Source organism: Equus przewalskii, chromosome 14 (assembly GCF_037783145.1).
Source record: "Equus przewalskii isolate Varuska chromosome 14, EquPr2, whole genome shotgun sequence".
NCBI lineage: Eukaryota > Metazoa > Chordata > Mammalia > Perissodactyla > Equidae > Equus > Equus przewalskii.
In genome coordinates this window covers 28,189,713-28,204,274 of record NC_091844.1, presented here as the reverse complement: position 1 = coordinate 28,204,274, position 14,562 = coordinate 28,189,713, and the positions used below count along the sequence as shown (strand labels likewise).

General features: G+C 54.7%; 1 protein-coding gene across 28 annotated transcripts in view; it reads right to left on the bottom strand.

Annotated features, from left to right (window-relative positions):
- Positions 1–797: 797 nt before the first annotated feature.
- Positions 798–14,562, bottom strand: part of DCTN1 (dynactin subunit 1) — a 30,591-nt gene continuing 16,826 nt past the window's right edge. For 4 of the 28 annotated variants that reach the window (XM_070572310.1, XM_070572311.1, XM_070572305.1 and 1 more), the window contains 26 exons: positions 13,756–13,773; positions 12,326–12,346; positions 10,879–11,070; positions 10,341–10,538; positions 9,981–10,185; positions 9,826–9,904; positions 9,544–9,703; positions 9,332–9,436; positions 8,958–9,149; positions 8,752–8,868; positions 8,355–8,507; positions 7,574–7,734; positions 7,300–7,468; positions 6,970–7,038; positions 6,665–6,727; positions 6,403–6,552; positions 6,079–6,240; positions 5,864–5,995; positions 5,517–5,642; positions 5,150–5,292; positions 4,698–4,864; positions 2,928–3,061; positions 2,622–2,814; positions 2,289–2,368; positions 1,668–1,757; positions 798–1,250 (listed from right to left, as the gene is read on the bottom strand). In XM_070572310.1, the coding sequence (XP_070428411.1) occupies positions 1,113–1,250; positions 1,668–1,757; positions 2,289–2,368; positions 2,622–2,814; positions 2,928–3,061; positions 4,698–4,864; positions 5,150–5,292; positions 5,517–5,642; positions 5,864–5,995; positions 6,079–6,240; positions 6,403–6,552; positions 6,665–6,727; positions 6,970–7,038; positions 7,300–7,468; positions 7,574–7,734; positions 8,355–8,507; positions 8,752–8,868; positions 8,958–9,149; positions 9,332–9,436; positions 9,544–9,703; positions 9,826–9,904; positions 9,981–10,185; positions 10,341–10,538; positions 10,879–11,070; positions 12,326–12,346; positions 13,756–13,773 (3,417 nt within the window). In that variant the 3' untranslated portion in view covers positions 798–1,112. Of the gene's footprint in view, positions 1,251–1,667; positions 1,758–2,288; positions 2,369–2,621; positions 2,815–2,927; positions 3,062–3,253; positions 3,269–4,697; positions 4,865–5,149; positions 5,293–5,516; positions 5,643–5,863; positions 5,996–6,078; positions 6,241–6,402; positions 6,553–6,664; positions 6,728–6,969; positions 7,039–7,299; positions 7,469–7,573; positions 7,735–8,354; positions 8,508–8,751; positions 8,869–8,957; positions 9,150–9,331; positions 9,437–9,543; positions 9,704–9,825; positions 9,905–9,980; positions 10,186–10,340; positions 10,539–10,878; positions 11,071–12,325; positions 12,347–13,755; positions 14,172–14,562 lie in introns of those variants that run through there. The other 24 variants (XM_070572316.1, XM_070572313.1, XM_070572317.1 and 21 more) reach the window with 9 other exon arrangements.

Genomic DNA, 14,562 nt, shown 5'->3' with positions numbered 1-14,562 from the left:
TCATCTTCCCCTGAAGAGTACCTGAGGAAGGAATACCACCTGAGGAAGGTGCCAGTAGCCTCATATTACATATACAGAAACTGAGGTCAAGAGGTTAAGCAACTTCCCTGAGTTCACACAGCTTATAAGAGGAAGAGCTGGGATATAAGACTTATTCTTACTTCACAAAGCTGCCTCCATGTTGGGGAAAGTGATACTGACCCTGGGAATCTTCCCAAGAACCCCAAAAAGAGAGGGGTCCCTAAATTGAGACTGTTCATACCCTGCCCCTGCCAACCGCCAGCCAGTCTGCTTGGTTCTCAGGTCACAACTGGCAGTTCTGGGTTTGGGTAGATCAAAGGAGGTTGTTCTCATGCTATGCTCCATCCTTGGTACGAAGTGCCTCACTAGCATCCCAGTTTCCAGAAACCTCTTAGGCCACAGGAGCAGCTCCCATTATTATCTACAGGCAATGATGCTTGTGTCAGCTGTCTGCCATCCTCTGGCCACCCAACTTCCAGGACTGAACATCAGGACACAGTAGTGCACAAATGCTGCTCTCTCACCTTTCTCGCCACCATGACCCAGTTTCTGCTCCCTCTATCCACCAAGACTGCTTTGGCTAGCTCACCAGCCCTTTCGCACTTGCTCACAGTAACTCACTGCACACGAATTTGAGGGACGCATGAATTTATGGTCACTATAGACAGGGGCCCTCAAATATGGCACAGGCAAAGCCTCCTTAGCATCCCTTCTCCTCCACTCCTACTCTGAGCCAAAAAGCCCAAGGCCCATTCCCAATACCACACAGAAAGCACTGAAGCAGAAGTTGCTTTAATCAAGGGGTGAAGTCCTTAATCAGGGTGACCTCACTTGACCTTTGGTGGTGGGGTCTCAGCCTACCCCCACATGCCCTGAGGCCCCTCAGGAAGGAGGGAGCAGCTGAATAGCAAATTACTGGCAGAGGCCAGGGAATGGAAATGGGGAACCCAGGTCAAGGGGCAGGGCACTGACAGGTAGGGGTGAAGCTGAATAGGGTAGAAATAGTTTTACATACATGGTTCTACCTGGGGACTGGCTGAGGTGGCTGTGCATCGGGCAGAGGGTAGAAGGGAACGTGAGGGAAGGAGCACTTAGGAGATGAGGCGACTGTGAAGCTGGTGCAGCTGCTCCTGGGTCAGCACCAGCCGGTGTCGCTGTCCAAGGCCAGCCGCACACGAGAAGGTCACTTTGCCCATGAAGACAGTGTCATCCTGCTGCTCCTCCTTGGCCTGGGAGTTGGTAAGGAGAAGAGGCCTCCAGGTCAGGGGCTCACTGAGCTGTGTGCCACTGACAAGGTCCCTTGGCCCTGAGACCAAACAAGCTCCTGGGAGACAGGTTTTTGAGCTCCTAAGCTACGGTGACCACATTTTCGTAATCAGAATTGGGGTACACACCCTGACAGGGAGTTTTGAGCCCCTCCTGGTGTCAAAAGTCATAGAAGATGTTTAACTGCTGAAATATTGGAATTTCTGGAAGCACTGCAAGCACTCTTGAGTTACTTGCAAGTAAGACTCGGGGAGATAATTCAGGATATGTAGTTGTTGAACCTGAGACGCCAGAGCCCTCTTCAAATTCTGAGGGAGAGGGGAAGGGCCCCCACCTGAGCCCTCCATCCTGCCCATCCTCCTCCCCATGCTCCCCCTTACCCTGAGGAAGGCAGATGAAGGGAAGGTGGCAAAGTCAGTGGGGACCGTGGCACCAGGGCGCTGAGACACGGTCTCCTTGAGGACTTCATCCTGGCATAGGAGGAGGACAACAAAGGTTCATTTAGGGGACCTCCACAGCCCAGTATCTCCCTGGTTTCAAAGGGACACTAATACCCAGGGAGCAGGAACCCAGTCCTCTCTATGGCCATACTTTTGCTCTCACCTCCAACCCCCTTCCCACGCAACATCCTTACTTTAAGATACTTATCCTTGAAGGCCAAACTCAGGTTCTATGGCCTCTGGGAAGCCATCCCCAACCATTCTACCCCACAGTGATCTCAGCTCTGACTGAAGCTGCACCTGAACCAAACACTTTAAAGGGAATCCTCGCTCAACCCATTTTGGTGACAAGAATCTACCTTCTGTTTGCACCAAGACACTGAGCTCCCAAGGCAGGAACCGTGCCTTCCCTTCCACCTCCCCTGCACTGAGCCGTCTAGCACAGGGCTGGGCCCAGAGGAACTCTGAGAGTGCCTGTGGAAATGAATATGCTAAGGGCTCCACCAGGGAATGCTCTGCAGCGAGCTCTGTTGGCTGAGGAAGGGCAGGGTGTGAACTGACCTTGAGCTTCTCGATGGTGTCGCTTAGGGACTTGAGCTGAGCCACTTGCTCCAGGAGCTGAGCCGATGGGCTCTTGGCAGCTGTGGGGACAGAAGGCTAGTGAGGCCCGCCAAGGCCCAGGCAGGCAGCTGTACTAGATTAAGGATCAAGTACTGGACCCTCTCATGGAACGGGCACATGAAAGGGAGAGGGAATCAAGTAAACTGCACACAGAGGCCAAAGAGCAGCATTGGGAAGAAGCTCTATGGTGTGGGAACTGCCTGGGCAGGGGCTACATCCCAGAGGCAAAGAGAGAGGGTGTGTTATTCATCTCAGGGGTTGGCGGGTCCATACCAGGGCTGGTACGAGTGATGTCTACCACGTGGGTGTGTGTACTCAGCTGATTCAATGTCTCCAGGAGCTGGCTGGTCTTACGATACAGTGCTCCAGCTGCTAGGTCACTGCCAAGGCCCTCATGGGGTGGAAGGGAGAGCTTTGCCACATGCAGAGGGGGCAGGGCTGCTAACGATGCCTTCATTTGGGCTCCCTGTAGGGGAAAAGAGGTGGGGTGGTAAGAGATGACAGAAGGCCCCTGCTGTCTATCATTAATGGAGGATGTATGCTCCACCTCCACCCCAGTCCTCCCTGTGTCTCCTTTACCTTGAGGATGCTGTTCTCATGCTGGAGCTGGGAGATGTGCAGCCTCATGGCAGAGATCTGCTGAAGCAGCAGTGGTGAGTCCTTCACCAGCCCTGGGCCTGGCACAGACCCAGGAGCCTGCCCAGGGGCGCCTCCTGTGGGTACCACAATAAATGTCATCAGCCCCAGGTGGAGAGGGCTGAAGATGGGCTTCATCCCTGCTCATCTGCTTTCCTGAGCCCCTCCCACCTCCTGTCCTGGTTGCTCCCAAGGGAGAAGTCTCACCCTGCTCCCCCAGCCCCAATTTCCACTAGCCCTGGCAATCCCCAGCCAGGGTGTGTCTCTACCTCGCTGCTGTTCTTCTGTGCTCGGGATAGCCCGTGGGCGAGCAGGAAAAGAGGAGAGAAGAATTAGATGATTTGGGGGTTAGGGAGACACACCAGAGGAATCCTGGACAGGACCTCCGGGAAAACCCTTTTTTGCTGATCACCACACCCTCTCTAACAAGCCCCTTCTACCTTTGGGGGAAGAACAAATACGTGTGAAAGAAAGATAAGAAAGGGGAGTAAATATGTGTGAAAGAAAGATAAGAAAGGAGAGTGAGGCCACAAGATAGGATGTGAGGTATGAGAAAGAGCAGCAGTAGGAGTGTGCAATGGAGGAAGCACTTGGGGCCTGAGGTTGGTCCTGCCTCCCTGCCTCATAGTCCACCTCCAAGAAGTGCAGAAGGAATGCTCCCGAGACCCCGATATGCCTGCACCCTCAGTACTTGCCAGCAGCAAAGCTTAAGTTGAGGATGCAGGCGTATTCCCATGATCCTCAGGGTTCCCCATTGCTCTGAGGTAAATGACCCCTTTTTTGGTGAGAAATTTCATAAATTCAGAACCAGTATTTGTTTAAAGAGCCTGTGCTACAACCACACAATGTAGTAATTCTGGAGACCCCTTCCCCAAGAACAGGAGCCATATGTACCACAGGAGTCTAAAGTCAAGAAGGTATTTGGTCACCTCCCAAGATCAAGAGGCACCAGCGACAGGGGCTTGGATGAGGATAAGACCCTAGGTGAGGCCAGCTGACAAGACTGTACAGCAGGGGAGGTCTAGAGATCCTGAAGGCTTATTTCCAAGGCAAGGAGTTTGTCTTCTGGAAGTAAGAAGGGTGAACAGGAAACTGAAAAACTATAGGACAGATGAAAACTAAGATGACAGTGGCCACCTCCTTGGTCAGGAAACTAGGGAAGCCAGAAAAACTCCAGATAAGGAGCCCTGACCACACCAAGAGGCCAGGCAAAGCTCAAACACAAGCCCCAAGAGAAACTGGGAGAATTGATCAACAGAAGAGGCAACCGCATCACAGGGTGAAGCCATGTGAACTCAATGGGGAAAACACAGTGTGCAAGCAGAGGAGCAATCAAGAGCAAGCAGGAGGCACAGCTGGACACTGCAGCAGAGGTGGCCCAGCCAGGTACAGGACGACGACCCTCTGGGATTACAGGGCTGGGACAGAAAAGTCAGAGTGCAGACCCAGAAGGGACATCTACTAGAGTCCAACTGTTGTAATTCTGAGCTTCACTGACAACTGAGTAATGCCCTATTGGTCAGAAGGACTCTGTACGTATCTTTGGGAAAAGTAAAAACTTGGTGAAAGCTGACACAGAGTGAAATGCGGCAAGCACACTCCTGGCTACACATCCAGCGATAAGAAGGGGGCAGAAGTCAAACTGAGGCCAAGGACAGAAGGAAGCCCATGCGATCTCCTCTGGGCCAGTGCTGCCTGTCCCACTGCACTCACCACCAGCAATGCCAGAGACCAGGGTAGCTATACCCGAGGGAGGGGGCCCCCGGAGCCCCTCGATTGTGCGCTTGGACTGGCTGTTCAGCCGCTGCTTTAGCTCTGCCTTCTCTGCCTCTAGCTGGTCGATGTCAGCCTGGAGTGCATCCATCGTCTCCTCAAACTCTCTGTGAAAGAGAATCTGGTCTTAGCAGTGTCCCTTCCCCACAGCCCCACCCCCACTCCTCAGTCCTGACAGGGCCTTGGAGTAGCCCTGCTGGTGAGGGGCCAGGGCCAGCACAGGCTCAGATTGGGGTGACACAATGTGGTTGACAGTCGGGGAGGAAAACAGTGTCTGTTCCCCTAGGGAGTCTCACTAGGAGAGGGCCTGGGTAGGGGATGGGTTAGGAGGCAGAGAGCCACTGGCAGAAGGGAGGGTTGGAGCAAGCAGGGGCCTGGGGAAGGTGCCTGACTTCTCCTTCTTCCGCAGCAGTGCCTGGGTCTCCTCCAGCCGAGTCTGGACTTTTTCGATGCGCTCATCTGCATCCTTGGCAGCACTGTCCAACTTCTTCTCCAAGAGGCTCAGCCGCACGTTGGCCTCACTCAGCTCCTCCCCCTGGAGGGGGAGGGCATATAGCTTCTAGTTCCCTTACATCCTCCCCTGGCCCCCCAGGGCCCTGGGATAGAGAGGTCCCTGAGATAGAAAGCTCCCTAAGGGCCCAGAAGAGCTCCCACTGATCACAGGCACCACTTCTCCCCTCAACCCCCAACACTCACTGCTGCCCTGTGCCCCACCATACTTTCTGGCCCCCCAAGATCCTGAGTCTACCCTACCCTCACCTTGATCTTGAGAGACTTCTTCAACTCCTTGATAACTGTCTCTCGGTCTTCAAGCTTCAAGCCCAGGCCTTCAGCATCTGTGATCTCTGCACGAAGGGCTGCAGCCCGCAGCTCAACTGGAGGAGGCTAAGGGTCGGGGTGGGAGCAGAGAGCAGGGATGGGGAGAGGAGGTCACCACTGTGATCCTTTCAGAGAGATCCAGTCATAGGGAAAATCTTGCCTTCTAAACAGGGTGGGGCTCTTCAGATTTCTTCCCCCTGCCTCCCAGCCCTCCCACAACTAGCAGCAGCTCTGCAAGTCCTGCTCCTCCAGGCCCCTGGAGCCCCTCCAAGGAGCTCCCCACCCACCTTGCTGGGGGGCCGCTCTGCATCATACTCTCCCTCCTGCATGGCTGTGGCCAACTTGTTCATGGTACTGATGAGGATATTGCACGACTGGCGCAGACACTCATAGGGGCTGCTAGAGGGGGTCCCATAGATCTGCAGGAGCCAAGGGCAGCAGTGAAAAACCCACAATGGCCACCTGATACCCCAACACCTTCTGCCCAGCCATCCAGGCCCACCTGCTCGCTTGCTTTGAAAGCCAGCTCCTCCAGGGCAGCCACAGGCAGTCCCTCATTCTCTGCCAATGGGGCAATGAGCTGAGCAGCAGCAGCTGCCACCTCCTGCAGCACAGCCACCACCCACGTCAAGTGTTTCCTGCAGTCTAGGAGTGTGTCGGATACCTGCGCAAAAGGCCAGAGTCAGGAGCCCACCCTGGGTCTAGCATCACAGCTCCCAACTACCTCAAAACCATTCTTGTCCCCTGACCAGATCCAGATCTTGACATGCTGGGTCCCTCCTAATTCTACTCAGCTTCCTTCCCTTTCCCCTTCGCAGCCCTAAACCTGTGGTCCAAAGGCCAGTGCAGCTGGGATCCCAGGAGCATCTGTCCCCGGCATTCGCCTTCGGATCTTCTTGCAGAACTGGCGGATGTCACTGCATGATGTTTCCAGGTCCCGGAGTAGGAGGGCAATATCTGAAGCCTCCTGCCCACCCTACTCAGGGAATAGGAAATGAATGGGGAACCAAGTGAGTATTAGGGCTGGAGGTCAGAAGGTGGAGACTAGGAAGAAAGAGGAGCTCAAACAAGTCTAGCTGTGCTCTCACCTGCAAGAAGGCACGCAGCCGCCCCACCTCCACGCTCATGCAGTCCAGGGCACTCTGGGTGAACTGTGAGGACAGAAGCGTGTGGTTGTCAGCCCCAGCAGGAGTCCTTCTGTCCCATCATCATCTCTAAGACGTCTAGACTCTCCACTCACCGCCACACGAATGGGTTCTCTAGCTTCCCTGATGTGGCCTTAATGACCCTGTTCCAGTCTTATGGAACACCCTTTGAGGGTCAGATCTCTTGATCTGATGTTCTCCATTTCTGATTTCTATAGGAGGCTCAAGCAGTGGCCCAGACCCTTTACCTTAATGTGGTCAGCCAGCTGCATGGTACTATCCTCAGGCTGTTCAGCAAGGTGGATGCTGTACAGATGCTGAGAAGAGATGACAAAGAAACAGACAGCCTTTAGACCTTGGAAGGATGGAGAATTCTTCTCAAACTGCAATTTCAGCCCCAGTCATCATGGGACTCCAGAGGTACAAGAGAATCTGAAACCCTCAAGGCACTACATCCTAAGGCAAGTTCAACTAAGAGCAAGCCAAGCCTCAAGCAGCCAGCCTGGGAGAAACCAATAGCCCCCAGCAGGAGAAACCATCCCTCCCTCCTGCACCAAGCCCAAATTCTCGCCCCAGACCTGGTAGTATTTGATGGCCTTGGTGAGAGGCTCTACATTAACAGTCTCATCCAGCTGATCCTTGTGCAGCAGCTCAATAAGGAAATCCAAGGAGCGCTCATGCGCACTCATCTCAGGGTAGAGGCTGCCCACCTTCTTATACACATCCACACTGCACTGAGAGAGGGCACTAGAGACCAGAGAAGGTTCTGTGAGGCCTGGGCCTGCCAGGCAATCTCAGTTCCAGCCAATCTTGGCCCCATGGCCCTGGAGTGAGGGGTCAGAGGTCACTTACTGTTCATAGCGGTGGAGTGTGGCCTGCAGCAGACTCAGTGAGTACACTAGCCCAGCAGCAAAGCTGAGCTGTTCCCCAGAAGCTCCTCGGAGCCCAGGCCGCTCTGAACAGTGCTCACTTAGTTCAAACTTCTCCTGGGCCTGCTTCCGGATCAGCTCTGCCTGTCGGAAAAAGCACCAGGGACTTGGGGCTCAGAACAGAGGACAGAGAACATAGATTCAGGAACATAGGACACAGAGCTGAGCAACTACGGGGCAGGAGGTGGGGCATGGACATACATGGGGGAGAAAGCAGTTATAGCTCTTAGACGAGCAGGGAATTGGGCAGGGAGTCTCACACGGGGAAAGGGTAATGATGTGATTACTGGCAGCTGTGAGGATTTGGGATGTGCAGATGAAAGGGTAGTGGGACCAGTGGGACCAAGCTCTTTCTTGCCTTAAAGCTGCTGCTCCTGCTACCTTTTAACCTAGAATGCTGTTCTATTATCCTCCCACCAGCTCCTAGTCATCTTCTAGGTCTCAGCTCAAATGTTATTGCTTCAGTGACATCCTCCATCTAAGTCAGATTCCCAGCGGTGTTCTCTCAAAGAAGCTACCTCCCCTTCATAACACACTATCTGTAATATACATCCATCTGCGACTTGGTTGACTGCATTCCTCCACTACATCATACACTCTTTCTGAGCAGGGACGCTGACTGCTATCTTCACTGAGCATCTTCAATGCCTGGTTCACAGCAAGTTTAAGAGACTCCTGTGGAACGTGTGATTCATTGGCCATACCTTGCAAATGAGACGAGGCATGAGCAGCAGCACCAGGACACAGTCATGGTCCCCACCTGGCCGAAGGAAGCTGTCAGGCATGAAGGCTGTCAGCAGGGACATGTGCCGGTTGGCCTGGGCCACCTCCATCTGCCTCAATTCCATCTCAATCGCCTGTGAGGTGGACAGGAGGCAGGCTCTCAGCCGGGCTGGAGAGAGCCTCAGAGCCACCATGCCTTGGCTCCACCAGGTCCCCAACTTCTAGGACAAACCCAGGCTAGGAGTCTTCCAAACCAGCACAAAAACCACCCCCTCCCCCAGGAACCTGAAGTCCAGAACCCCACACCGGTCAGCCCACAGCCACACCCAGGTTGGGCTCCCCAACACTCCCCCAATCTCTGGTACCCACTTCCCTGACCTTGGCATGGGCCTTAGTCTCAGCAAATTTGATCTTGAAGTCAAATGTCTCTGGAGGTGGCTGCTGCTGCCTCTCCACAGACGCTTCCTGCTGGTTTGTCAGTTCCCGATTCACATCCTAGGAGCAGAGAAGGACAATGAGGCACAGCTGGGTCTTGAGGGAGCCCTGGGGTGATCATGGGTGGAGATGAAGGGGTGCACAGACACCTGTAGGTGGGCGGTCAGCTGGCGGTACTTCTTGATGGTTTGCTGGTAGTCTGCAACCGTCTCCTGGGCTGCCTCCACACGCTTCTGGGCCTCCCGGACCCGGGCGCCTGCCATGTCCAACTGCTCCCGCAGCTCCAGTTCTGTCTCACGTGCATTCTCCTGCAGCTCATCATTCATCTCATTCATTGCTTCCTGGGAGGCCACAGGTAGTTGGGACAAAGGAAAGGCAGGGTTAGGGTAGCAGGCCAGGGTGGGTCCACTCACTACACACCCTGCTAAAAGCTCAGGGGTTATGTGTCAGTCCCTCTCTTAGCAAGTCCCTTCTAAATACCCGGGCATCAGAGTAAGAGGTCAGGTGTATGAGCTTCTCTTACCAAATCCCCCACAGTCTCTCTCAACTCCCGCACTTTCTCTTCCAGATTCAGGTTCCGGTCTGTCAGCATCTCCACCATCTCCTCAGCACCGAGAGCAGCATCCACCTGTATAAGAGGGAGGGAGCAGGGCTGTTGAAAGGTGCCTAGAAAAAGGAGGCACCAACAGGAGAGTAGGGCTGGGCACTCTGGGCAAGGGGCTGGGCTCCCCAGACCTGTTCCTTGAGTTCATCGATGGTGCTCTCTGCCTGGCTCAGTTCCTCCTGCAGACGCTCCCGTTGTTGCCTCACAACTTCCAGCTCTTGGTTCTTTTTCTCCATGAGCTTCTGCAGTTTCACATGCTCCTGCTTCTCTGAGGAAGAAAGATCCCTCATCCTGTGGGGAAGCAAGGAGAGAGAAAGGGGAGAGCATGTGTCAGAATCACTGGGCAATGGGTGCCCTAATGCATTTGGAGACAGGACAGTGAGCTCTGGAGGCAAACGGTGAGGGCACCCTACCTCACCAGGGCATCCTTCAGGCGGGCGTTCTGCTCCTCAAGCTGCTTGAGCTGATAACTGGACGCAGCCCCATCTGAGCCTGGGGAAGACCATTAACACTTTCAGACATGGTTCCAACCCCACCATCAGACCACCAGCAGCTCCTGGGCCCTTACCCTTCTCTTCAATCTCAGCCTTCAGGATCTCCAGGTCAGTGGTGAGCTCATCCACACGCTCCTTCAGTGCCTCCACCTCCTGCTGCAGGGACTCAGCCCGCTCTTCGGCCATCTCCTTGTCCAGAGTGGCCATCTCGATGGCATCAGCAGTGTCAGCCATCTCCTCCATGTAGCGTTCCTTTGCCTCCAGTGCCTCTTTGGCTTCCTGAGGAGGGGTGGAGGTTGGTGGGGGTACAGGCACAGAGATGCCTCATGCACCCTTTCTCATAGAATGTTCCAGGCTGCACCTCCATTTTGGTTTCCAGTACACTTCCTTGGGGCCCATGCCTCCCCCGGTACCCCCTTCATCCCAAGTCCCACCTTCCGCGCCTCCTTGAGGCGCCGCTGCAGGTCTGCCTGCTGCTCTTGCATTTTGCTCTTCCATTCCTGCACCTGCTCCAGCTGGATCTTGTGTTTCTCCAGCTCTTTCAGCTTTGCCTTGTCTTCTGCCCGTTTCAACCGCAGGGTCTCCAGTTTCTCCTCCAGGTCCCGCACCTGGGCCCTCAGCCCCTCCTCTTCCTGCAAAGGAGAGAGAGTGCTTGGTCTGTGCACAGCCTCCTCCTCCACCTAGGGTTGAGGTGGAGCAGAAAGGACAGACATGTGCAAGCATCACTCCAGTCCCAGGATCAAAAGCAAGAGGCATACAAACATCTTTTAAAAATCCATATGGGGAAAGTGTGGGCAGAAGGACAGTGTAGTTTAGTCAGTGGCAGGTTCCCCATATGCTATGTCCCCACCCTTCCAGTCCAAGTTCTGGGTCTCCCCCAACCTTGGGAAATTTCCAAGACCTACCGGGGGAGGGTGGTGGTCATAGTCCCCTTTGGTCTTGGTTCTTCTTCACTCCAACACCAGTCCTTACCTTGGAGGGGGAAGGAAGTGGGGGGGCTGCTCCAGGAGAGGTGAGGGCCGGCGTGGGGATGATGGGTGCTGCCAGTGGAGTCTGAGCTGGAGTGCTGGGCTCACTGCTGCTCAGTTCACCTGCGGATGCTGAGCCAGAGGGGCCCAGGGAGCTACTGGCCCCAGCCACCCCAGTACTGGCTGGGCGGGTAGGCTATTCAGAGAGGGCAGGAGCAGACCAGAAAAAGAGTAGGGGACAGGGGTGGTGAAAGAGAGAAAAAATATAAGAATATGGCCAGGGAAGGAGACAGAGAAGGAAAAAGGCAAAAAGAATATCAAAACACAATGAGAACAGAGGAAAGAGGAGAGGGAAAATAACACAGTCAGAGATGGCGACAAAGGACAGAGGGAGGGGGAGGGCAAGGGGAGGAGAGGAAGACATAAGATTATAAGGCTCCTCCCTTGGCACTGACCCCACATTCCTCCCAGCTCTGGCACTAGCCCCTTAGAACAGAATCCCTTACTCTCCAGACCTCCCCTCTGTGACCCACTTGTTATCATTCTAGCAATTTCGTAATACTCCCGCTCCTATCAATGCTCTGGGCCCATGCCCTCCTCCCCCTGGGGGAAAAAGTACCTCAAAGTCATTCCCAGAGAAAAAGAACAGATTGGAGTTTGTTCTCTAACTTTCACATTGCCAGAGAAGGTTGGGCTAAAAATGGGGGTACGAGGCTCTATACCCCTGCTAATCCCTCCCCACTCTTTGAGAGTCAAGTTGATTTTCCCTCCCTTGGTCTACTTCAGGGGACCCTGCAGATAAAAGGGCCAGGGTGAAAGTTGTACTTCTAGGCTCCCCCTTGAAACAAGGTCAGTACAGCCAACCCTCCTGTCATCTCTCTCCCCGAGACAAATGGGTTCTAATCAGGCGACAACACCCAGGACCCTGTGGGGCTGGAGCAGAGAGGCTGCCCTAAAGCCCCAGGCCCTGGAGCAGACAGGCCTGCCCAGTGCTCTCTCTTGCAGTGCTGAGCCCTGAAGCTCTCCTGGTGGGCTGACACTCATAGACCCCATGTGATCCAGACACCTCCAACCAAAGCCCTTCACAGACACACACACCTCCTTATCCCCTGACATATACACTGCCAAGTTCTTCTTCATCCCCCACCTCCACCCCATCAAAACTGGTCAAAATGCCCTTCTTCAAGAATGCCTGCCTTGATTAACCACAACCACTCTCATCTCTCGTTTGCACTCAAGCTACTAGCTCAGACACCCTCCTAAGAGCCGCAAGTCATTTTCCCAGGAGGGGCCTGTCACTACCCTCAGTCCTCTCACTCCCCTGAAAAGAGAACCCAAAATGCACTGTGACCAACTTTTACTTGCTCATACATATGCCCACACACATGCACATGCCTGAAATATGTGTGTACACTCAGCAGTGGCTAGTACAGAGGCCTGTTTTTTCTCACCTTGGGCCGCCGAGTTGTGGTCTGGACAGGCAACAGGAGCCAGAGGAGAAGTAGTCAGGAAAGAAAGGATAATGGCAGAAAGACAGAAAGCAAAAGGGACAGCAATGAGAGCAGAAGAAGTAACAGGAATGGGGCTACGGTTAGCCGCCCCTCCCCACCCCCCATCCCCTTCTCCCTCCAGCGAATCACCTTGTTCCTACTCCAGGAACTCAGAACTCCGGTTTCCCATTGGTTCCTTCTCCCACTTTTGCCTAACCTTTGCAGACCTCACCCCTTCAGACACCCTGGAAAACCCAGAAGTCCCTGTCTCCTAGACCAAAGGCAGCAGTTGGCGGAGAAGGCCTCCAGAGACCAGCCCTTCTGCTTCTCACACTCCAGCCCAGAGCCAGAGGCCCCACCCACGCACCACTCCCAAGGATTTTCCCAGGTCAGCCCCTTCCTTCAAGTGCTAGACTCCACAGAGGACTCCCTAGAAACAGCATGTGACAAGAGTGATGATACCAGCCCAGAGTGAGTGATATGAATCCAGCAGAGGGAGATCAGGCCCCTGAGGCAGAACAATGCTGCTGTCCTCCCTACCCCACCCCCTTCCCCAGGACCAGATCCCGCAGCAGTCCCTGTCCCTATGGCAGAGGGCTCAGGTGTCAGAACCATGAATATTGCATTAGCCAGAAGCCCAGAGCTCAGCAAAGTAACCCCACCCAGCTGCAAGAAAGAAGGTGGGGGTGGGCAGCAGCACAGAGAAACTACTGCCCTAAATCGAATCCAGAAAACCCTCAGCTTACTACAAAGTGGTAAATAGATGATTAACTCCAACTCTCAAATAGTTCTTGCTACCCAGTGTCTCACAGCTCCAGCAAAGACAAGATTCGGCTTAGATTCTTCTTCTAGGAGACATTGAGCCCAAGGAGACCAACTCCCACTCCTCCCACCCCGGGCTAAGCCTCCACAGCTGTGAGCCAAAAACTATTCTAGGGTCCCCATCTCACCCAGGGAAAGCCCCTTGATACAACACCCCAGTAGGGGAGGGATGCTGAGAGTACAACCAGGAGTCATTCTAGCAAAGGTCAGGCAAGGTAGGCCTGCTGCAGGCACAAAGACACCTAGACCTGCTCCCTCAGATTCTCTCACAGGAAACTCTCCCAGAAACAGTTTGCAGCAAAAGCTGCCTGAAGCCCAAGCCTGTGAGGCCACTGAGTACAAGGCCTGGAACACAGACTCTGAGCCACAAGCAGGAAGGCCAGGAGCAAATGCCCAGGGCGTGGGGCATGGCAGTGACACAGACCTCTCCCTGCCCCCACCTTCATCCCCACCCGCCTCCCCCAACCAGGTAGACAGATGAAGTCTATCAGCCCCCACCCCCACCCCAGCAGCCTGCTGCCACCATCGCCCTGGCAACCCAGCAGCAGGACCAGAGCAAGCAAGAGTACCTTTCGGGCTGTCGGTGCCTGTCTCATCATTGCAGAAAACCAAAGAAAGCCAGGAGAGGAAAGAGAAGGAGGGGCAGAGGAGGATGGACAAACACACAGAGGAAGGACAGACGAAGGGAGGGAGGCAAAGAGACCGAACAGAGGGAAAGGCGGCGGAGACAGGAGATTAGTGCATCAAATCCCAACAATGCAGCCTTAGCTTCCAGGCCTGGCAGCTTCCCAGCCCGCAAACGGCTGCAGCTCAGACGCATAAGCCCCCGCAGGTGCGCAGAGGGACAGCCAGGCTCCGGCCGGCACCGGAGAGGTGCCTGGCCCAGTTCGCCAGCTTAGGCTGATGGCAGCCTCAGTGGCCGCAGCACCAGCTCCACCTGACGTCATGCACCCACCCTCCTCGGCTCCATGGGGGTGGAGCCACTGCTGCTCGGTCACCTAGCAACCACCAGGCTCTGCTGGCTCCTCCTCCTCCTCCTCATGACTGCACAAAGTCCTGTGCAGAGCCGCCCTGCTTCTTCCTCTAAAGGCAGGCTCTGGTTCCTCCCGCCCCTTCCCTCCCCCCAAGAGTTTGCTCCAAAAAACTGGGCTAGGAGCCATCCCAGAAATGGTACCCTCAGGGGCCAGGGCATCACTGGGCAGGGACATAAGACCTCACTGCCGTTCAGTCTCTCCCATATTTGCACTCCCCTCTGCCCACAACCCCATCAACCCTGCTTCTGCCTCTTACACTGACAACACCATTATGGTCCCTCATCAGGCCCACACAACCAGAGCACCCCTCCTGTGACAGCATCACCTCTGAGGGGCACACAG